This window comes from Rhincodon typus, chromosome 20 (genome assembly GCF_021869965.1).
Source record: "Rhincodon typus isolate 14 chromosome 20, sRhiTyp1.1, whole genome shotgun sequence".
NCBI lineage: Eukaryota > Metazoa > Chordata > Chondrichthyes > Orectolobiformes > Rhincodontidae > Rhincodon > Rhincodon typus.
Window position 1 is genome coordinate 14,171,001 of NC_063351.1, and position 23,302 is coordinate 14,194,302.

The 23,302-nt window shown below is 37.9% G+C and overlaps 1 protein-coding gene across 1 annotated transcript in view; it reads left to right on the forward strand.

The window, feature by feature from the left end:
• tbc1d12b (TBC1 domain family, member 12b) overlaps positions 1–23,302 on the forward strand; it is a 76,237-nt gene that overhangs the window by 46,214 nt on the left and 6,721 nt on the right. The window contains exons 3-10 of the mRNA XM_048608984.1: positions 11,082–11,197; positions 16,553–16,635; positions 17,122–17,239; positions 17,327–17,433; positions 18,731–18,811; positions 20,441–20,535; positions 21,196–21,267; positions 22,681–22,809. Of these exons, the coding sequence (XP_048464941.1) occupies positions 11,082–11,197; positions 16,553–16,635; positions 17,122–17,239; positions 17,327–17,433; positions 18,731–18,811; positions 20,441–20,535; positions 21,196–21,267; positions 22,681–22,809 (801 nt within the window). The remainder of the gene's footprint in view (positions 1–11,081; positions 11,198–16,552; positions 16,636–17,121; positions 17,240–17,326; positions 17,434–18,730; positions 18,812–20,440; positions 20,536–21,195; positions 21,268–22,680; positions 22,810–23,302) is intronic.

Sequence of the window (23,302 nt, forward strand, 5' to 3'; positions counted from 1 at the left end):
TTCCTGCTCCTGTGATGCTGCTTGGCCTGCAGTGTTCATCCAGCTCTACACCTTGCTATCACAGATGCTCCAGCATCTGCAGTTCCTACTATCTCTGAACCAAAGAAAAGCGTTCTGATTAGAGGAGCAGCAAGGAGTGCAATGTGATTGGTTTCACTCAGCATGAGGTTTGTGCTGCAGCAACTGACCTGGGGATGGAGACAAGGAGGGTTTTAAGCTGTCCCCCTCATGAGGGAAATGAGAGGCTGGTGAATTTTTCTCTGCCCAAACACCCTTAGCATTGAACAACTTCTGATTGCTTGGTTAGTTAGCTTTGCAGTGTCCCTGACTTGGCTATTCAGGGATTCCAGAGGCGCACTACCTTTATAGTTAAAGGTATAACTCCTCAATGATATTAGTCAGCAAACATCCTGAGCTTGAGTGGATGACTGACTATAAGGGCTGGGTGACTGGATGTGGCATGGCATGGTCATTTGTGTTCTCACGTTCTTGCTCTTGTTTGAGTTGTCTCGCACTTACTCATTTGCTCGTGCGCTCGCTCTTGTTTGCACTCGCACGCTCTCATCACCCTCAACCCCACATTCATGTATGTGCACAACACTGAGCAAAAACATCATTTGGTGTGACCGTTTTAAACCTGTCATGGCACTCTGCAAATATTCAAATAATTCTGCAAATCCTTTATCCCAATTTCCCAAGATAGTATTAGGTGCCCATGATGAACATTGTTACCTTTGTGCTTTGTAAAACACAAACTTGGTGATTGTCGAGGTAGCTGAAGCAGGCAATAAAGCACTGAAAGTTATTAAATATAACATTCTGAAGATATGCTGGTTCAGTTAGACACCGTATCATTACTGTTGGTGAAATGTACTTAAATCATTTGCCTGGCAAGATGAAACATGGGCAGCAAAAACAGAAATTGCTGGAAAAGCTCACAGGTCTGGCAGTATCTGTGATCTATGATCTGTGGAGAGAAAACAGTTAACATTTCTGGTCTAGTGACCTTTCCTCAGAACTGATGAGGAAAGGTCACTGGACTAGAAATGTTAACTCTGCTTTCTCTCAACAGATACTGCCAGACCTGCTGAGCTTTTCCAGCAATTTCTGCTTTTGTTTCAAATTTACAGCATCCACAGTCCTTTTTTTGTTTTTTTTCAATGATTTATGGGGCAGTGACTAACTACAATAGCAATTTAGAGTTAGTGTTTTTCGGTGTTGTTAGTAAAGCTCATAATGATCATGTTGGCTATAAGCAGGTAGCAGTCTGAGGCACATGGCCCTATTATCCATCATATCTCTCGCCCCCGGTCTGACTTTTACACCCAGTTTGCTTTGGAATGGGTTTATCATGAAGTATTTTGTTAATGTATATACAAACAAACATAATTAACAATCTTTTCTATCAGCACAGTGCAATAATAAACAACATCACTAGAAATTGTAGAAAATTCATGGTCTTTGTGTATTGCACATTGATATACTTAATTTTGATTCTAGTATTGCACCAAGCTGTGAGAATAAATCAAAGAAAAAACCAAAAAGGAATTGTTTTAAAAATATTGCAAAAATCAATTTATAGCCCAGAAATCATCATTGAGTCATAGAATTCTTAGTGTGGATGTAAACCATTATTCGTACAGCAAGTGTGCACAGATTTGGAACTGTTCACTTGAATTGAGTCTTTACTTTTATATAAAATGCATGCTTACTGCAGTGATTGTCTGTTGGCTTTATCTCACTTGATTTAGAAACTCTGACCAAGGTTTTGTTTGGAGGCACTGATTTGTGCGCTCATGCAAAGCAAAATGTTCTTCCAGCTAACCCAAAAGTTGTTGGCCTGAAGTAGTCAGTGGCGATGTTAGCAAACCTCTTCTCTCGTTTTTCTTTCTCCCTCATGCGCACTCTCCCTCTCTCTCCTTCCCCACCTCATATCAGTTTGATGGATTATTTCAGATACATCAAGGAGTCTAATTTGAAAATTCATTTCTGATGAGTTAATGTTTATATTTGTTTATGCCTGTTTGCTGTGCTTTTTAAAAAAATTGGTCATTACATTTCAAGAAATATAAATTATGCAGAAAGTAGGAATATTAAGTTTGTTCCCATTCTGTGATAGAGGCATTGGTGGCAAGGCAGAAGGCAGTAAGTATCTTTAATTAAGCAGGGTGTTGGTATACCTGGTGTCTATTACCTTCCAAACTCTACTGGAATAAGTTCGGCGAGTGAGGGTCCATGATCAACCTTCCTGCCCACTACTGACTTGAGGCCCGAAATGGCCTTTGTAGATGCAGTTAGGGCCTCAGTGCAGCCACTGTGATTAAGCCGACTTTAAATGGGTATGCGGGCATGCAGCATTCCTAGAATAATCAGGAACACGGTGTGTGCTTATTGAAACCACCACCACCCACCCCCATCAAACATGTGATGTGCACGCGCACAGCTTACCTTAATCCTGGATCCTTAAACACACGACCTGATCATCTGGCAACGTGGTACTGCTGAGTGCAGGAGCAATGAGCCTTTGATTGCAGAGTGTCGACCACTGTAGACCTACATGTAGAGGAATGCCTACTGGTATTCTTGGACTTGTCTGATTGGTAGAAGATCTTCCTTAGAGCAGTACAGGGTCTCGCTGGCTCTCTGGGTGGCGGACAAGACCCACATTACAAAAACAAGATTCCAGCCCTTCTGGACTTTCAGGAAGAGGTGCTTGAGTCTGTGATTCAAAATTGTCTTTTTGATTGGGCAGTATCAGATGGGATTAAAATCATAATAAAAACAAAGTAAAATTGTACAGGTATTTTAATTATGTATTTATGCCTATTTCATGAATTTTTTTAATGGGCTAGGTCATTCATTTTGTACTGAGTCATCCTGTTGTAAAATTGCCTTTTAGTTCTTATGGATTTTAAAGAATAGTTGCAGCTTTAAATTTTTTGTCTACCTCTTTTTGTTGTCAATGACTAAAGTTGGACTCTGTTTCTTTCGTCAGGACAGCTATGGTTGCAGTCTTGCGTCAGTGTCTGCACCTAACTTGTTCAGTACAGGGGTATGAAATTACTACACTTCCTTCAAGTCAATTTTAAACTCATGCATGACACTACTGTGGACCTGTGTTTGTCATTCACTTGCACATCTTTATTTGAGCATGATGAGCACAATTCATATTATTTACTAGCATTGAAATGTTAAAGCACCCATTTGAATGCAATGAGGGAATGCATTTGAACTCACTTGCCTGTAATCTTTAAAGTGCCCTTTAATCATTTAAGCACTTCACATTCATAGCACGATACCAGACAAGGTATTCCAATGAAACTTTAATTAAAATAAAAGTTTGAAATTTATCTCCATGATTGCAATTTAGTCAATGTCTTGAAAGAAACATTAACTCAGATGATTTGTCCTGTTATCCATAACTACTGTGAACTATATTGAGATAATCCAAACTCATTTACTGGGTTTATTTGGAGTATTGGTAGAAATGTGCCGTAGGAACTTGTATGTTTAAATCAGTGCATTTGAAATATCTCTCTCTAATGTGTGATACTTTTGATTTATAAACGGCAAATTTTGATGGATAATATCTCTAAACTAATCAGACTAGATTTTTCTTTCAGTTTTCTGTGAAAATATCTTCATATCATGCATGATTAAAATTTTGTAATATCCTAACAAGAATATTGCGTAGAATCATCTCCCCATCAGACAGTGTAAAGAGACTTCCAAAGTGCAGAAAGAGGCCATTCAGCCCATCAAATCCATGCTGACCCTCTGAAGGGCATTCCACCCAAACCCAGCCCCTTATCCTATCCCTGTAACCCTGCATTTCCCATGTCCAATTCACCTAACCTGCACATCTTTGGACTATAGGAGGAAACTGGAACACTGAGGAAACCCACACAGACACGGAGAATGTGCTAACTCCAGACAGTCACCCAAGGCTGGAATGGAATGTGTCCCTGGTTCTGTGAGGCAGCCGTGCTAACCACTGAGTCAGCATGCCATCCCTCATCTCATTAGTTTGCGGTATTTAAATTCAGGTTTAAGAAATGACAGCCCACCATCTAACCCAGAGATTTTTCCTGGATGATAGATGAAGGTTTGAGATCATGTTTCAACCTGACTGCATTACCCTTAAGTTAGCTCAGTTGGCTGGTTTGTGATGCAGAGTGACTCCAACAGTGTGGTCTCGGTTCCTGCACTGGCTGAGGTTATGATGAAGGACTCTCCTGCTCAACCTCTTGCCTGAGGAATGGTAACCCTCAGATTAAAACACCACCAGTCGTGTCTCTGTAATAAGAGAGTAGTCCAATGGTCCAGGAAGATTTTGACTTTAACCTTCACCCAAGTCTAGTTGTACTTTGCAACTATACCACTGTAAAGGGGTTGCATGTTTTCTCTGTTCTGTGATAGTTTAACTTTAGAAAATAAGGTTCAGTTTTACTTTTAAAAACGCTGATAAAGCTGTTTATGCTATAGTGTTAGATATCCTATCCAAGCAATTTTATGACAGACCATTAAATATAGCTATTAACAGGGCAGGTAAACCATTTCAATATTTGACAGGCATACTTTTTTTGTGGAATAAAAGGGAATGTGTTTGTGGTGTTTAAAATAAATCTAGTTTACTGATTATGGTTCTTTGCTAGGGATTAATTATCTTTGGCCACTCTGACTTTAGTTTTGATTTTATTGGATATTAATGTACATTAACAACCTGTAATTGGAGGCCATCAAGTTTATTTTGGTTTTAAATTGTTCCAAATTTGAAGTTGAAGCACAGTATTAAAACTGCATTTTTAATAGTATTTCAAGTTATAAGCTCACATTTAAAATAGAACATGCACAAGGATGCCACAGAATCTTCGGTGTAAGTTCTTGCAAGTAAATGTACTTGCTGATATGTTTATTTATATAAATATTATCTTGCTTAGACTATAATTTTGGAATTTCTCACGTAGGGATTAGAAAAACACTATGATGCAATGCTAGAATTGATACACTGTTGGAAAGATTCCTGGCATACAACAGGTTTAGCCAATCACTGCTGAAGGTTACTAGTCTAAGCATCAGTTCAGGATCATCCCAGAAAGTGAAGATGCCTTCCCTGATCACCAACATCTCCCCCCACCACCATCACCACCTCTTCTCCTCCCCGCCTGCACCCCGCCCCCCCCCACCCCCACTAAAGAATAGCTTCCTTAGTCCCTAGCTACAACTCTATACCTTTTAAATGCCCCTACTCCTTTCATGCTGTCTTCCAACATGAGCTCCAGGATTTATTTGTCACTAATTGAGACCATTCCTTAAGCCAATCGTTCTGTTCCGCAGCAAACCAGAAGTGAGTTAAGATTCAATTAAGTAACATTAAACCTGCAAGTTGTTATTTTCCTCCCTCATCTCTATTCATGCCTTTAGCATGTCCCTGGCTTCCACTTCTGCTCTCATTCCCTCATTTGACTCTATAGCATTTATATTTCAACTGTTGCACTTTTTTTTAACAGATGTTACAAAGCTTCTCTTTCCCGGCTTGACCCCTTACCTTTAGAAAATATAATCTTCACGGTCTCCTCAAAAACCCCTTAGACACCACTGCCCCCATCTAAAATCTCCCTGTCCTCCCAAACCTTTGAATATGTTGTCATCTTCCATCTTTTGTGCCTTTCCCTTGTTTGAACCTCTCCCACCAAGTTTTCATCCATATCTTGGGCAATGATGTGTTAATTTGCAAAACCATTTTCCATACCATATCTTTCAATATCTTTCCTCTATTGGTCTGCTCAGTTGACTGCCTTTGCTTGATTCTACTCTAAGCTATTCCCACCCTTGCACCATTATTTCTGGATCCAAGGATATCTTTATCTTTAGATCTGCCTCTCCAACCAAGCTTTTATTCACCCTTCTTAATATCTCCTCCTTTGGCTCTGTCTTTTCTTTTGGACTATTTACACTTTTTTGTGCAGTGCTATGGAACATAGCTCTACATTAAAGTTTTCTAAAATGTATGTTGTTGCTTTCTGTCATCTTTACAGACCAATTTTAGAACTTTCATCACATAGTCATGCATTATTTCTAAACTTCACAGCCAAATAAATTCTAATGTAAGTAGCTTGCTAAATGATGTACTAATTTCCTCTGCAGAATAGTCCTATTACAACGGAGAATTGATTGTTTAGCATTAGTCTGAGCAATTCAACTTTTTAGTTCTGGCACACCATCTCAATGCTACTGAAATTATGCCATTATGTATATAAGTGACCTTAATTTCATTTCTTTAGAGATGTTTTTGTATTAAGTAAGCTGCTTCAAATGGATAGTAGATGTTTGTTGAAATACTGCAGTGCCAGCTGTCCATTCGTTGCATTTAGTGCTTTCTGTCCCCTAAATGGTCTTGCGTCACTCAATAGGCTTCAGATCAAGGACTACTTAAAAAGTGCAACTTTAAAGGCTGTGGTGTTATAAATTGAATGGAAATGAATAATAAGCACCAGCTGTTTATTAACTGACTGACACTGTACATAATAATGTGACTAAATTATTGTGCCTTTCTTAAAAGGCTAGTTAAACCATCAAAATCCATGCTGTTTTTAATTACTTAATTGTACTTTAATTATTCACCTAGAATAACTATTGGCTTTTTTTGATGTACATCAGAATAGAGACTATTCTACTCCTACACTTTTTCAGTATCTTGACTTTGTTCTCTGAAGATCTTATCCATTTATGTTAATTGTTTAACACTGATATTTATAATTGGCATGTCTAATTTATAACTTCTTTGGGCATATTGTGTAAAATAACCCAAAACCATTTTTTTGTATGTGATACTTCAGTGGAAATATACCTAGATACTTCATTGAACAATTCAGTTTTAAACTTTCTCTGTAGCTCCAAATTGTGTAAAATCAAACCAAACAGAATCAGTGAGCTCTTTTGTGATGTATTATAAATTGTTAATAGTAGCTGCATTTCTTGATTTTTATTTCAGATTTCCAAATTGAACAGGAAAATTGTAGATGCACATTTAGTGTGACAAGCTCTGGGAAGTGCTATATTGTTCAGGCTCGGAAGTTTTAATGTCTAATCCGGAATATTTAAATAGGCCTTCCAGTAACACCAAATCTTGAAGTAATGCCTCCTATAGAAAACCATTCTTTATAGACATTTCTTTGCCTCCACATTAAAAATTGCAACCTAACAAGTAAATAGTACAGAGATGCAACCTCCATTCAAGACCAAGGTGAGAAATTTCTTCATGCAATGTATTATGGATCTGTGGAATTTTCTACCCCTGAAGACTCTGGATGCTCGGGTAATGAATACATTCCTGACAGAGACTTGGATGTTGAGGAACCTGGGAAAAATGCCCAAAGATGGAGTGCAGGTAGATCATCATTAGTGTATTGAATGACAAAGCAGGCTTGAGTGACTGTTTGATATACCTCTCCTAATACATGTGTTTTTAAACTTATTACAGTGTAGTGTTACAATCGTGTGAATATGGTTTGGTGCTATCATTAATCCAGCTTTTGAGCACAGGTATTCTAATACTTTCATAGCAACTTAATATTGCTTCTGTGCTTCACAAAGAAAGGAGTGACGGGGTTATAGTGCAATGGTGAATAGATGGCATCTAGTTCAAATGAAGCATAAAAATCTTGTTACAGTTGCTACAGACACTACTGTATATCAACTAAGCATGTCATATTTGAATCAATGTAAACTAATGTCACTGTTCGTGGTGATAGAGACAAGGCTTACAATTGTAGCCATCATGAGAACAGTGCAATGTGCTTGATTGACTAACGTCAGAACAAATATTTGGAAATATTAACTTCTTTTAGTTGTCCATGGCTGTCCTTTGTTCCACTTGATAGTTATAAATTGGCTTGGTGTTATTTTAAATTTGTTTTCTGAATACCTTGCAGTCATCTATCAATCTGTTAATAGATTTACCCAGTTTATTGTGGGGATTCTTTCATTGTATTGAAGTTGACCTTGTATATATCTAAAACTTCAGTAATTCTGCATTTCTCCCTTTTGAATCACTATATTTTCCTTGATCATATTACCATTGTTGTTGATAAGAGTTCAAATATCAATCGGTAGTTAATAAATCTGCCTCATTGTTCAGTACTCCGGTAACCATGCCCTGTGCCTTCTCTGATCTTTGCAGAAAGTTATCCAGACTAACTCCAGAAACATACCATCTTTCTGACATAGGCTAGTCTGATTTCCTTAATCTGTTTGAAAGTTAGAATCCTCATGCCACATGCTTGTTTAATCTTTATGCATTATATCGTTTCTCAGCTGCTTGCAGAGAGCCCTGTAAACAATTCTCACTGTAGTGTAAGATATTCTTCAGATTCTGTTTCTTAATTCTACCTGTAAAGTTTGAAGCGACTTCCAAAATACTAAACATGGAGTCGAGCTTCTTTTACTTCAGTCATGGACCTTGTCACAGCTTGTATTGCAGTCTTGCTGTGAGAGTAGTGTGCATTCCTGGCAAGCAATGGCTCTAACATTTTTCAGCTGATACATATGGAATCCAATAAACCTGTATTACTGTTGAGACCACAGGAATTGAGTGGTGGTTGTGGTTGATCTGATGTAGCATATTAAATTAGAATTTTTACTTTTTTAAACAAATACAGCAGTATCATTTACACCATTTTGTTTGAAAATCCTTTGTGCGCCTTTCTTATAGTATGCCACCATTTTAAAAAGTAGAAATAAACTGCTTTAACTCTATAACGTCTACTCAACGTATTTTGTTTTTACTAATCTCCAACATTCTGATCACCTCTTCTCCACAGGAAGAATGCTTGTTGTCATCAAATGAATGCTTGCATGTTTTCCCCCATTGCTCTGCTTGTATTTCCACTTTATTTCCATTTTCCCTGTTGATGTATTTCACTAAAAATATTAGGTAGTCACGTATTGTAATAGATTTAAACTGCTAAACAAAGTAACATCTTGTATTGAGTATTTTATAGGTAATTTTCTTAAAAATGTGGCTTCATGCACAAGGATTGGAAAATAAATATCCAAATTTGTGAAAACTGCCATAAATGTATGCACACCAACTTTTGTGCTCTGGATTTGAAAATGTGTACTTAAAGTAATAACTTTCATATAACCAACCTTTTTAAAAAAAAAAAAAAATGTCAGTGTTAAAAAGCACTTGATTCAAGTTTAATTAACTCTAACAAGATGGACCGCGGTGCATGTTTGCTATGTAACGGAAACTTCAGTAAGAGCAAAATATTTTACAAAGCATGCTGAATAGATCAGATTATTTTCTGTTTTTAAATTATTCCCAAAAAGACTAACAATAAAATTTCCCTGAGTTTTAAAGCCTCAGCACCATTTTACTCTGTGATCTTGTAACAATTCAAAACACCATTGTACGATAGATAATCAGGGGAATTAAGCCTGACATTGGGATTTGGGAAGGTGATGGCCTAGTGATATTATTACTGGACTGTTAATCCAGAGACCCAGGTAATGTTCTGAGGACCTGAGTTCAAATCCAACCATGGCAGATGATGGAATTTGAATTCAGTAAAAATCTGGAATTAAAAGACTAATGATGACTGTGAAATCATTGTTAATTGTCAGAAAAACCCATCTGGTTCACTTGTCATTTATGGAGAGTAAACTGCCCCTCTTACCTGGTCTGGCCTACATGTGATTCCCGATGTAATTGACTCTTAACTGCCCAAATGCTAGCCTAGCTAATGGCATCCTCATCCTATGAATGAAGAAAACAGTGCGTGCCATAGTTACTGCAGAAAATTTGGGGGAGGGGATATGATGGGATGCTGCTGGTGACTTAGATTAGTTTATAATCTAGAGTAGCAAAGAGATGGTTGCTGTGCTACCTTGAATTAGATATTTTATATTTTACAATAAATCTGTATATATCTGATTTATCAATAGGTCCTGTTGAAAGAATTTTGTCTTTAGACAAAACTACAGAAATAATTAGAGATAGTAGGAACTGCAGATGCTGGAGAATCCGAGACAACAAGGTGCAGGGCTGGATGAACACAGCAGGCCAAGCAGCATCATAGGAGCAGAGAGGCTGACGCTTCGGGCCTGGACCCTTCATCAGAAAAGGGGGAGGGGAAGGGGGTTCCGAAATAAATAGGGAGAGAGTGGGAGGCGGATAGAAGAGGGATAGAGGAGAGGATAGGTGGAGAGGAAACAAACAGGTCGAAGAGGCGGGGATGGAGCCAGTAAAGGTGAGTGTAGGTAGGGAGTTAGGAAGGGGATAAGCAGAACAACTGCACCTCCCAGTCGCGAACCATTTCAACTCCCCCTCCCATTCCTCAGATGACATGTCCATCCTGGGCCTCCTGCAGTGCCACAACGATGCCACCCGAAGGTTGCAGGAACAGCAACTCATATTCCGCTTGGGAACCCTGCAGCCCAATGGTATCAATGTGGATTTCACAAGTTTCAAAATCTCCCCTCCCCCTACCGCATCCCAAAACCAGTCCAGCTCGTCCCTGCCTCCCTAACCTGTTCTTCGTCCCACCTCTCCCCTCCTCCCACCTCAAGCTGCACCTCCATCTCCTACCGACCAACCTCATCCCGCCCCCTTGACCTGTCCGTCCTCCCTGGACTGACCTATCCCCTTCCTAACTCCCTACCTACACTCACTTTTACTGGCCCCATCCCCGCCTCTTCGACCTGTTTGTTTCCTCTCCACCTATCCTCTCCTCTATCCCTCTTCTATCCGCCTCCCACTCTCTCCCTATTTATTTCGGAACCCCCTTCCCCTCCCCCTTTTCTGATGAAGGGTCTAGGCCCGAAACGTCAGCCTCTCTGCTCCTATGATGCTGCTTGGCCTGCTGTGTTCATCCAGCCCTGCACCTTGTTGTTACGGAAATAATTAGTTCCTTTGATAATGATCAGCAGAAATTACTGGTCAGACTTTTGGCCAATTTTCCAAGTCCTTTATATTATTTCCTTTGGTATAAAAGGGAAGCAAAATCTTTGATTAATTTACATCAAAATGCTAAAAATATGTTTACAATGCATTGATTTGTTCTTTCTGCTGAAAATAGGAATATGAAGCCCGAACTGGCCGAGCAACCAAAACGCCCCCCCAACCTGTACGGCGACGAAATCTTGAGTTTGAGCCCCTGTCTACTACAGCCCTGATCCTAGAAGATCGACCAGCGTATGTAAAATTTTTGTTATATAGTCTACAAAGAATATTAGTACAAATCACTGCTTGTGTTTCGTTCCTTGAATGTTGTCATGCACTGTGCTAAGGGTATGTGTTTTAAAGACTCCTATCATCATTGTATCTATTTCCACAAGACTGTTTGTTTGTTTTTTCTGAGTATCCACTGTTGTAAATCTGAAACTCAACATTACTATGAAAAGCTGGCTGTTTTTGTGGTATTTAAGATTCTATTTCATTCTAATTAAGTTTAAAGAGGCAGGCTTCATTTAACTAGTTGGCTTCTGGAAAACACAATTTTAATATCTAGCTCCCTTTACATTGTGTTGAAAAAAAATCTACCCTGACCATCATGCAAACTGATTCACAGCCTTGCTATGCTCTGGCCAGGAACCTTCTGGCAAAACTGCACAATGTTCTTTAAACTTTGACTTTCCAGAGATTTTTCCCATATGTTCTTTCACTTTGTCTTTGCACAGTGCTCAATCTGAAATGCCTACTGCAATGAACATCATGTCTAATCATCTTAGCAATCGTACCTGGCAAATTGTTTACATAAATCATATCAAAGCACATTTCTAATACAAGATACCTTGGTAATTGGACCCGATCAATATTGAAATTCGCTTCTATTTTGGTTACCTATATTTTAAAAACACAAGATGGAACCAATTTGCTTTTAATGTCTGCATTTTGATTATTGAACTAAAATAAACAATTGTAATGGGTTAGTTAAAATGCTAATATTGCAAATTTACCAACAGTCAGCAAATGCTTTGACTTTATAACTTGAACCATTTTATTAGCATTCTCCAACTGTTTCTTGGGTCACTCCTATAATGACTGAATGTTGAACTTGGAAATGTGATGGATATGTAATAAGCCATACAGTTTTGCTACTTTATCTGTTCACAGGATGGTTTAGAACACCTTTATTTGCTATAGTGAAGTGCATAGTTGCTGGCTGTCGGGACATTTGGAAGTTATTCTTCAGCTACTGAATTTCCTAGAATATTAGTATTTAGTTAAATCTGTCACTTTGCTTTCTCCAAGAGACCATTCCCATGATCTTAGGAATAGATGAGCCATGGTCAGTAGCTTAAAATTATTGGTGTAAAACTTTTATTTCTAACAAACTGTTCCATTGTTTTAATAAATTAGTCAATGAAACTTTAAACATATTTCCACTTACCCCACATGCCCATCGGATACGAATTGTCAAGTCTGTCACCTTGCATAAGGCTTTTTGGTTTTATACTAGTCTTCCCTAGTCTTGTATCCACAAAAAGCTAAGGTGGACTCACTTGAGTTCCCATTAACTATGGTTGCCAACATTTTTAATTGTTTCCAGTTAATTGTATTTCTTCCAAAGAAAAGCATTGAATGTTGTAAATTATCCTGTTAATTCACAGCTATCTTTAAAGCATGAGTTTACCTTGTCTTCCGTTGAACCTTCTCCAGTTCTTCTTTGTTGTGACAACAGGGAGCCCAAAATTACAATGTATGTAATACGTGGCCTCAAATATTTGTTGCAAGATTAGCTAATGTTGAGACATACTTCATTAACAGCGCTCGTAGGTTTACACAGGCAAGTTTCTCTCAGTTAATCGTCACCAGTGATGCATAGATCATTTGGTTTCACCAATATGCATCTCGATTAATCTTGTGCTATGTTTTGAGGTGAATTTCTTCACATTTATAATTCAAATACAAAAGTTAATAAATCTACTTAATTGGTCCAGATCTTTACTTTCTGAAGTAATGATACAGAGTTAGGGATAGAGGGTTGTAGATGTATTATGTTCTTAGAGAAAAGCTATAGTTGGTGCAATTATATGTAGGCGAGACCGATGCTGTTTTTGTCTTTCTTTGTACATCCCTATCACCACTGCCACCACCAACTGAGGATCATTTGACATTGAAGTAGAGCACAGGTTTTCAATCTTTTCATGAAATTCATTACCCAAAAAAAAATGTATTTCTGCATTTGAATGAAGTCTACTACTTCAGAAATGATTGTAGAAAATGTACTGCTTGTTTGAAAACTTTTCATACAGTGAAGTTCCCACATTTGAGTGCTGAACCAGAGATGTTAAATTGAAGATGTTGAATGGTAGAATATGTACATCATTTAGAAAAGTTGTGCTTTGCATTTTTTAAATTTCAACTAATAAATTTGAGGCAGAGCAGCACTAGACACAGAAAATTAGAGTGAATAGGTTTTGTATGAATTTAGCTCAAGTATATGGAAAACAATGCAACGTTATCTATTGTGGAATTCTAAGATATTTCACAAGATGTTTCCACTTGTGGGGAGTCTGAATTTAGTTGTCATAAAGATATTGTCCCCCATAAATCTATCAAGGACCCCATGGCAACAACTTTAATCGGTGCTAAGAATTTGAAACATTTTATAAGTGTTGTTAGAATGAATGGTATAGATATATTAAGGGGGAATTAGTTAATACATGAGGGATTTGAAGGATATAGAGATGCACTGAGATGATGCAGGATGTGAGGATCTTGTGAAGCATGAGTACAGATCAGTTAGGCTAAATAGCTTATTTTGTGCTGTAAATTCCATTTAATGAAGGGAAAATTGACACAGGATTTGGACTTTCTCAGTGTGGACTTTCTATATCCAACAACACTAAAACCAAGTTGATAATCAAAGTCATTACCAAGGAGAAACATAGCTATGAAGACTCAGCCAGCAGGAATTTGGGCATTACTGTTTATGCCAACGTTCTCCCTAGGCAGTTTGTGGTTCACCTGTAGGTGCTGCCTGATAGCGACTGATATAATGGACATCGTATCTGATGAATATCTGGTCAGCTGTTCAGTCATTTAATTAATTGAAGGCCACAGCAGCTTCAATACTGTGATCCAATGACTAAAGGTGCAAAGGTTGCAAGCATATGGGAATGCCATTCGCTTTAAGTTCTTCTCCAAGTTGACAACCATGCTGATGAGATTTCGTATTGTTATTCTTCCGTGGTTTCTGCCTCAAAATTCTGGAACTCCACCTAATACCACTGTGGGAGCATGTTTACCCCACAGACTCGGCAGTTCAAGAAGGCACACCGCCACTTAGCCATTCAGGGTGAGCAGTAAATTCTAACTTTGCCAATCTTATCCAAATCCCAGCAATGCACCCTTTTTTTTTTTTAAAAAAAAAAAAAGTTGCCAGTGGCTGGCTTCATTAATTAAGGAGTTGGAAAATATCACTGCCAACCTGACCCAATCTCTATCTGTTTGTAGTCCAATGGTACTTATGCAAATGATATCAAGCTTCCCTCCGAGCAGCAACAAACAGGTTAAGCTGTTGACAAAACTGCAGAAATTTGTGAAAAATTGAATGAAACTGAAATTGCTCAAATACTTAAACATATTGGCATTTGTTGGTGATTTATTTGTAGAGTATGTGCAGTTTAATTGTTTACATATTGCTTATTCTAGTATGGGAGGTAGGAAATTAACCTGGTGTGTGTGTGTGTGTGTGTGTTTGTGTGTGTGGTATTTAATTAAATCATCAATATTGTTCAGTGTGCAGCTTTTAAATGATGTGGAAATTAGTCCTGTTCCAAAAGTGCATGAGTTTCAGACACTAATTTAAAATACAGCTCAATTCCTTACTGTTTATTTGCATCTCTCATCATGTTTGTTAATACTGTTACGATGCCAGGGGGGGAAAAAAGCAATATAAATGTACTTCAGATAATAACAGCCCTGTTCAAATGACAGAAAATGGAATCTATGCAAAAAGTGTGTGGGAAGGATCAGATAGTTGAACCAATCTTAATCTGCTATTTCTGCCCGATGTCAGTTTTAAGAATGTGGCCTTACTGGGAGATTGCCGTTTCATTGTCCCTAAGCTGTATTGTGAAGTTGCATTGAAGCAAAATTATGTCCTTTTGAGGAGTTATCTAATTTAATGAAATAGTGCCTAAATGAGATTGGGAAGCCAAATGATGCATGCAATTTTATGCTGAGGATGTGTGAAATATCTCTCCTATAGTGGCTAAGCATTTAGTCAAAAGCAGAAGCCGTTTTTTAGGTTGAATCAAAGGCATAGGGAGGCAAGGAGATCAAAGGTTATGGGAATAAGTGGGAGAATGGCGTTGAAAAACTTAGCAACCATGATTGAATGGCCTAATTTCTGTTCTTGTGTCTTATGGTCTTTATATGTGACGTATGTGAATACATCCTTATGGAACTGACATGGAGTCTGGCATCTTTGGCTGCACCAGAAAACTGAGATATGAAAGAAAAATAAGTGTACACTTCAATCATGTGCCAAGCACTGGTATATCTAATCTGAAGGTTGAAAGTGGATGCTGATTCGTCTGATAACCAAATTAGTTCTTGATTGATGTTCATGTTTTAATGACTTTGGGTTAATATCCACATCGTAGTAATGAAGAGATTTGGTGAGAGTGACTTGCATCATTTCAAGAAATCTGTTTCTGTTAGCATATGAATGGTGGATTAAAATTGTGATGTTGGAAAGTAACAAACATTTTGGTTTCAAAATGGCCATTTATTAAGCTACGTTCTTAGCCATTAAATTCTAGGATTCATTTTTAGAAAAAAATCAACAATATAGTATTAGCAATTGCAGCACTGCATGTGGATTTGAGATTAAAGCCAATTTTATTAGTTGACATTGTCTTAGAGCTAACCGTAACCACTGCTATTAATGTAATATTGATTATAAATTCTAGAAATTTAGGACCATAATTTTGACTAATAATAAAAGCAGCAGACATTGCATCTTAAAAATAAATTTAATTAATTCAAGCATGTATATCTCAATGCTTGACAAATTTATTCTGCCAGGTTTGCTAATATTTCACGTTTGAGATGAAATTCACACATCAAGGGATGTCCTTGTGTCATTAAGTCCCTATCCAAGTTCATCTCCCAGGTGAGAAAAGATGGTGTTTGAAGGATTGTGCCACCTTTAAAATGTATCTTTGGAAAACAGTTTGAACCACCTCCAGCAATAAAAATATGTCAATATCATTAGGTGCGCACATCATTTTACAATGATCTTGTCTCCCATATAAAGTTCTGAGTTTTGAATAGGTACTGTCCCAGTAAGTGCTTTTGTAACTTCTACCATGTAGAGACAAAGCAAGATTTTCGATACCAAGGCCAGTGTTGAATTTTAAAAAAAAAAAAACCATATCCTGATCAAGTTTTAATTAGCGGGGTAATAGAACTCTGTATTTTGAAGGAGTTTTCACTCTGAATAGAGGAAATGATTCTGCATGTAGTCAAGTTTTTGTCCGAATGTTTGATGTTAAAATGTTCCTCCAATACTTACCAGAAAAAATTATTTTGCAGTCACCTACCTGCTAAGTCGGCAGAGGAGGCTCAACGGCACAGACAAGAATATGATGAGATGGTGGCAGAGGCAAAGAAGCGAGGTACTGAGCATGATATAGTGAGATATGTGAAATAGTCTGAGATTCATTGCCTACAATTAAACACACAATATCATGCAAAAGAAATTTTGATTCCATCATTTACAAAGTTAACTTATTTACACTTTTTAACACTGTAGAGTGCTAATAATCAGTGACTTAGAATAAAATGCAAATTCAGTTCCTGAACCTAACCACATTATGCCTCATGGCAACAACAATCTTTGTGGTTGTTGTGGTGGGGGAGAAGAGAAGTGGGGGGCTTGGGTAGGACTAGAGAGAGATGGTGATTGTAGAGAGCAATCATACAAAGCGATCTTTCCAGGATAGCTTTAAGTTCCCTCTCGGATGGTCAATGATCTAATTGTTAGAGCTCTGAAAACAAATTGTAATTCTTCAATGGAGGCAATCTATCTAGAATTGTACACTAACAATTTGTCACTCGTGAATAGTAATTAGAATGTTCTTGGGAACTTTAATTTAATTCAGAAATTAAAGAAGCACAACGAAGGAAAAGAATTATGAAGGAACGATTCAGACAAGAAGAGAGCATTGCTCATGCTATGATTATTTGGAACACAGATATTCTTCCCAACTGGGAGACCATGTAAGTAGGTCATTATTGAAAAACAGTACTTTTTTAAAATTATGACAGTTGTGCAAGTCTAAATATCCTTTTGTTTCTCATACTTAGTCGCAATACACGGAAGGTGCGTGAATTGTGGTGGCAAGGTATTCCACCAAGTGTTCGAGGGAAAGTGTGGAGTTTGGCTGTTGGTAACGAACTGAATATCACTCATGGTATGTACACGCTGAATCTTTACGAAATTACTTTGCTTGTTGAGAAAGAAAGGAAATATATTGTGCTTCCAAAACAGTGTACCAAATGCATTGTTTTGACAGCCTTCCTGTATCAATTTAGATGTATTTTCTGCCTATTACGCTCTGGTTGGTGTATTTAGAAGGCAGGTGATTGACTTTGATCTTTCATGCAACAGGAATCACTGAGGTTAGACCAGGAAAAAGGAGCTTGTGTTGATGGTTTTCCTGGTAGTTTCAAGGATCTGACTTCAATTATAATATTCCTCCTGCCATCCCAACTGAGTTCCTCTATCACTGCAGATCAAGGTTGATTTGCAACCTAATGTATGGCTCAGTCATAGATGCAAGTTTATGAATCCATTGATCTTATTTAGTTTATTAAATGAAATGTCAGTGTTGTGATGTTGCAGTTATGTCATTATACCTGCAGATAATTATGCTTAAAAAAAGGAGTAAACATACTATCAGCCATGCCAGTGTTTCAGGACATAGTTGTACAGCATATCATAGAATCCCTACAGTGCGGTCCATCGAGTCTGCTCCGACCCGCTGAAAAGCATCCCACCCAAACCAGCCCCCTACCCAATTCCTGTAACCCTGCATTTCCCATGGCTAATCCACCTAGCCTGCACATCCCTGGACACTACAGGCAATTTAGCATGGCCAATCCACCTAACCTGCACATCTTTGGACTGTGGGAGGAAACTGGAGCACTTGGAGGAAACCCACGCAGACACAGGGAGAATATGCAAACTCCGCACAGTCATCGGAGGGTGGAATTGAACCCTGGTCCCTGGTGCCGTGAGGGAACAGTGCTAACCACTGAACTACTGTGCTGCTATATAACAATCCAGAAATTATTCCAGCTACACTTGATCTAATTGAAGCTTATTTCTAAGTACCACTGAGCTGCGTTGTAGGAATGATGTTCTTTTAAACTGAATCAGATTTGGAAGTAATTTAACATTTCCTTTGCAATATTCAGAACTTTTCACTGAAATGGCAAATAGGAAAACACAAATTTCATGTTTTGTGTCCATGTTCCCTCATGTGACTAGCTTTTGATTTCAGATATTCTGCTGAGAATATAGTAAATGGAACACCATGGCTTCCAGAAGGGACCAGCACTGAACGACCGTCTCTCACCCTGCCTGTAGAGGTGTTTTTAGAATGGTTTTGTCTGGTGTCCAGGATCTGTGTGACTCAGTCCAAAGGGGTAGAAATTAACTTTATAAAAATTGGCCTTAATTGTTTATAGTGTCTTTCCATTTCATAGAGCTTTATGAAATCTTCCTGTCTAGAGCGAAGGAACGTTGGAAAAACTTTAGTGACTTTGGATCAGAGAATGAAACTGAAGGTAAATTGGCTTGTGAAGTATCTGTAATCAAATTAATTATCAAATTGTCAATGCAGAAAAGCAAAATAGTCCTCTTTGCAGTTGTCTCCTTCCATTATTGCAGGCCTGTCTTATGCCTATGCTACATGCAGAAACAGTGACGTTTACCATTTGTGGCTTGCTCTTTCGGCGCTTTGTTCTCTAGCTTTATTAGACCTTTGAATCTGCTAATGTCAATCTTTTATTTCTGCTCTGGTGGCCAAGTCAGCCTAATCCACTTGTATTCCATTAAAAATGGTTATGTTATAGATGTTTGAACCTCCTTTGAGCTATGTGCTTTCACTGAAATATTTTTCAATGCAGAATATAGTGTCTTTCCATTTCATAGAGCTTTATGAAATCTTCCTGTCTAGAGTCACCAATGTGATTTTAAAACAGTGCAAAATACACTTAAAAGGTGTTTCATTTAGCTTTAACTATTAACATTGGTATTTCTTACATATTGATTACATAAAAGAAATTAAGGTTCAAGATGAAAAGCTTGAGCAATATTTAGAAAATGAATGAACTTTGAGCACTTCAAAAGTAACAGCTGAAATCTCTACTGACCAGTTACAGTTAATGGTAGTTCAGTACAGCATAGTCAGGAATTGTGCACAAATCTTGCTGACTTGTAACTAAACACTAGGAGATTCCTCACCAGATGTACTGAAATCAACACTGACAGCATGGCTCCCCACCCTTGCACATCTCTCCTCGTAGGCCGTGGCAAGAGAAGCAGCAATAATCAGAATATTACCAAGCCCTAGTAATTTGGATTTGAGTATCAATGATGCTCCTGATATTCCACCATTTACCTCGACTTCTGATAGGACAGAGGCCCTCGTGATTTTACTTTCAACTTCCAAGTTGTGGTGGAGGATATGGGAAATCACTGGAGCTAAGACTCAAGATCTGATTGTGAAAGTTGCGGATTAACCACTTGGCCTCACTATGCAGTGTAAAACAGGGGACCCAGAACCCCACAGTTTCAAATGGGTGTTACAACCACCAGCTGTCTAAAGGGGAAAATGGAATGACATTGGCTGGAGAATTTATCCAAACCCTGAAGTCATTTAGGCACCATTGATAGCTATAATACTTTCCTACAAGAATAGCTGCATCTCATTCCTTGACACCAGAGGCTTAAGAGTGAATGACCAACTTGAATGTCAGCAATTGAACTTACTTTTCAGTCTGCAAATTAGGAAGTATGACATTTGGGCCTTTATACTTGAAGCTTGTTATCAACTTTGGCTGGAGCTTGTGCAATTTTTCTTTCTGCTCTTTGTGGGAATTGCTAATGTTGCAGTGCAAGCATTTGTTTCCAAGTGGCAGATGCTGAAACTATGACAAAGTAAATAAATTCCACTAAGTCAATATAAAGCTGTAACTTTAGTAAACATTTTCTTTAGCTTTATTGCCATAAGCAGATAATTCATAGACCTGGGAAAATATATATTCTACAAATAGGCAATCAAGGCATTTTCAACAAAGTTCATTTTGAAAACAGCCATCTCAAAAAATCAATCCTATTGTCAGTTAAGACACAATGTAAATTTCAGTTGACATTGCACCTTTCAGAAATGATTTGTTATTGTTGGTTTCCAGAATCTGGGACATCAAGGGCTGATCGAGAGGCCAGTCTTGAACTGATAAAGCTGGACATATCCCGTACATTCCCTTCACTCTACATTTTCCAGAAGGTTTGTAATTTTACTGGGTATTCACAAATCAAAAGAACAGTCAAAGTTTCAATCATGGTTATTGCAACACAGAAAAAGACCATTAGGCCCTTCAAATCTTTGCCAGCATTTTTCTCAAAATAACCATCCAGTCCAAGCCCATTTTTCTGCTTGCTTCCTAAACTATACAGTATTCTTAGTTAATTATTTTAAACTAAGATTTAAAACTTCTGGCTTCCATAAGACCAAGTTGACTGGGTTTTCTTTTAGCAGTTACAACATAATACCACGCAGTTTCTTGTAGATCTGTATAGGTAATCAATATCAATTTAAATTATTTTTCAGGTCAAGCAGAGAAGTGAGGGATTGAAGTAGGTATGGAGGAGAGGAGGAAGCATTGAAGAGCAGAACATGAGGAATTGTTCAATATGCAGTCTCTGGCTATGAAATCCTTGCAATTAATTTGGTGTCAATGCCTGCAGATGATTAGGACATTGAGGTGTGGTTACTGTGCAAAATTCAAGTCGGTGATCATAGGGTGAGCCAACCGTTAGGGAGGGTAATGTTAGCCAGTTTCAGGGAGGGTAGTTGGGGAAATGTTACAATGAAAAAATAGTTTGTGTGTTGTATTTTTGTTTTTTGTTGTTAAGACTTGAACCTCATCTTGTGTTGTATTTGAAGGGTGGACCATATCACGATCTTTTGCATAGCGTCCTTGGGGCATATACCTGCTACAGGCCTGATGTGGGATACGTAAGTACTTGACCTTTTGTGATTAATGTATTTATAAAATTTGGTTTACAAGCCATAGCTACTTGCAAATCATGTTTCTGTTTGCTAAATGCCGTTTTAGTGAACCACTTATTGGTATGCATATATTTCATATTTTGAGGGTAAATGCAGGCACAAAGATGATACTTGTAAAGCATCTTTTGCCCTATTGAAATTCTGATATAATGCAAAGACTTTGATATCTCTGGTCTGTTGTCAATGTCCTTGATAGATACCATGGTTTTTTTAAACCTTTGATAATATTTAAGTTTAGAATCCTGCCAGTACACCAGGGAGATTGCTTGTTATAGGTCTATTGTTTATCCTGCCTTGTATTCAGAGGCACTAGCTACCTGCTGTAAGTGTTCCTAGTCAGCTTCTTTATAAACGAACCCATGAGTCTTGTATTCTGGAGTTAACTAGCATCTGCTGGTATAATATCATTGCAAAGGGGTTCTAACAATACTTTCTGCTTGACATGGAAAGTAGATATTGTAAAGTTGTGTGAATTCTTTTAATCTTTTGAGAGGCAGAACTTTTTTTGAGGGGGCGGTTGGTAAATGTCTGACAGTTGTTACTTTTTAACCCTGAGAGCATTAAGAGGCAGCTTTTGGAGTAGCACAGGACTGAAATTGAGATCCTGGAAGTGCAGCTACCTTCTCTGAAGGACATTACATTATCTGGCTGTTTATATTGTGATTTGTTTGTGGGTGCTAACCCACAAATCACCATGATTATTGAATCCAGTTTGATCATTTCCAGTGGTTGGACTCACTATGTTTGGGTTGCCAATGCAACCATAGCCATGTTGCTGTCACATTACCATACCTTGAACATTATTATGAAACCAACCTGTTAAGTCAAAAAATTTTAATAAATGACTGAAAATAAGTAGCATTTCCCCAATCACCAAGTCTGATTACAAAACAACAAAAGTAGTCTATACTATCCTTAAGAGCAGGTGCAATATTCAGTTTTAAATTTTATTTTTTCAGGTCGGTTGTGTCCGAACTTCCAAATAGAGATCTGCCATTTAAGGCATTTGTTAGACCTAGCTGACCATGGACATTGCTGTGTAATTGTTAATATTGCTGGTGGTATTCTCGAAGGAGCTAGAATACTCTGTGATCATGAAAAGTAATTACCTCCCTCCAATCTGTTACTCCAGTTACGTTCGCCGAGATTAAAGAAAACAGATTCTTGGCTCCCTGTTGCTGGAACAGATTATAGTTCTGCTTTCAAAAAAAAATACTACAGGTTTTGCCACCTGCATTTCCCTTTTAAGAAAAGGTGGTGACTGCGGGTGAAATTCTGCACACTCTGATTCAGCACTATTGGAAGCCAGATCGTAATTTTATTGAATAAATCCATTCATTACCATGCCATTTCCTGCAGGTCCAAGGAATGTCTTTTGTTGCTGCAGTGCTCATCCTTAATTTGGAAGAAGCAGATGCTTTCATAGCTTTTGCCAACTTATTGAACAAACCCTGTCAGCTGGCATTTTTCCGAGTGGATCATAGCATGGTAAGGTCATTGTACTGTACAAATATCTGGAACATATAATGTTTCTGTTGTATGTGGAAGTGCTATGCAACCTAAAATCATCCGTGGAGCTACTGAAAACTGGACTATGACAGCAGAATTGGGTTTGTTTTAGGATGTGCTGTAGGAAAAATGACTGTTTAAATCCAAGGATCTCAACAGTTAGATGTACAGTTGGATTGCTTTAAGTGGCAAATTAAGCATTAGTGCCTATTCCTTCTGTGGAAAAAAAATTACACCACTGTTCATTTCCACAATACAGCAAATTTATTAGAATAGTCAAGCGAGAGTCCAGCAGAGGAGTTTTTGTAACTCAGAAGAATTTAGTGCATAAAGTGCTACTAAAAGAATTGTCTTTGGAAAACAAGCTCTCACTTCTCTGCTAAGGAGTTGAAAAATTGTGCATTTATTATGTTTCTGCTTATGCGCCTTCTGTGTGGAGGAAGGTATGCGAATTGCTTACTTAATATTCCTA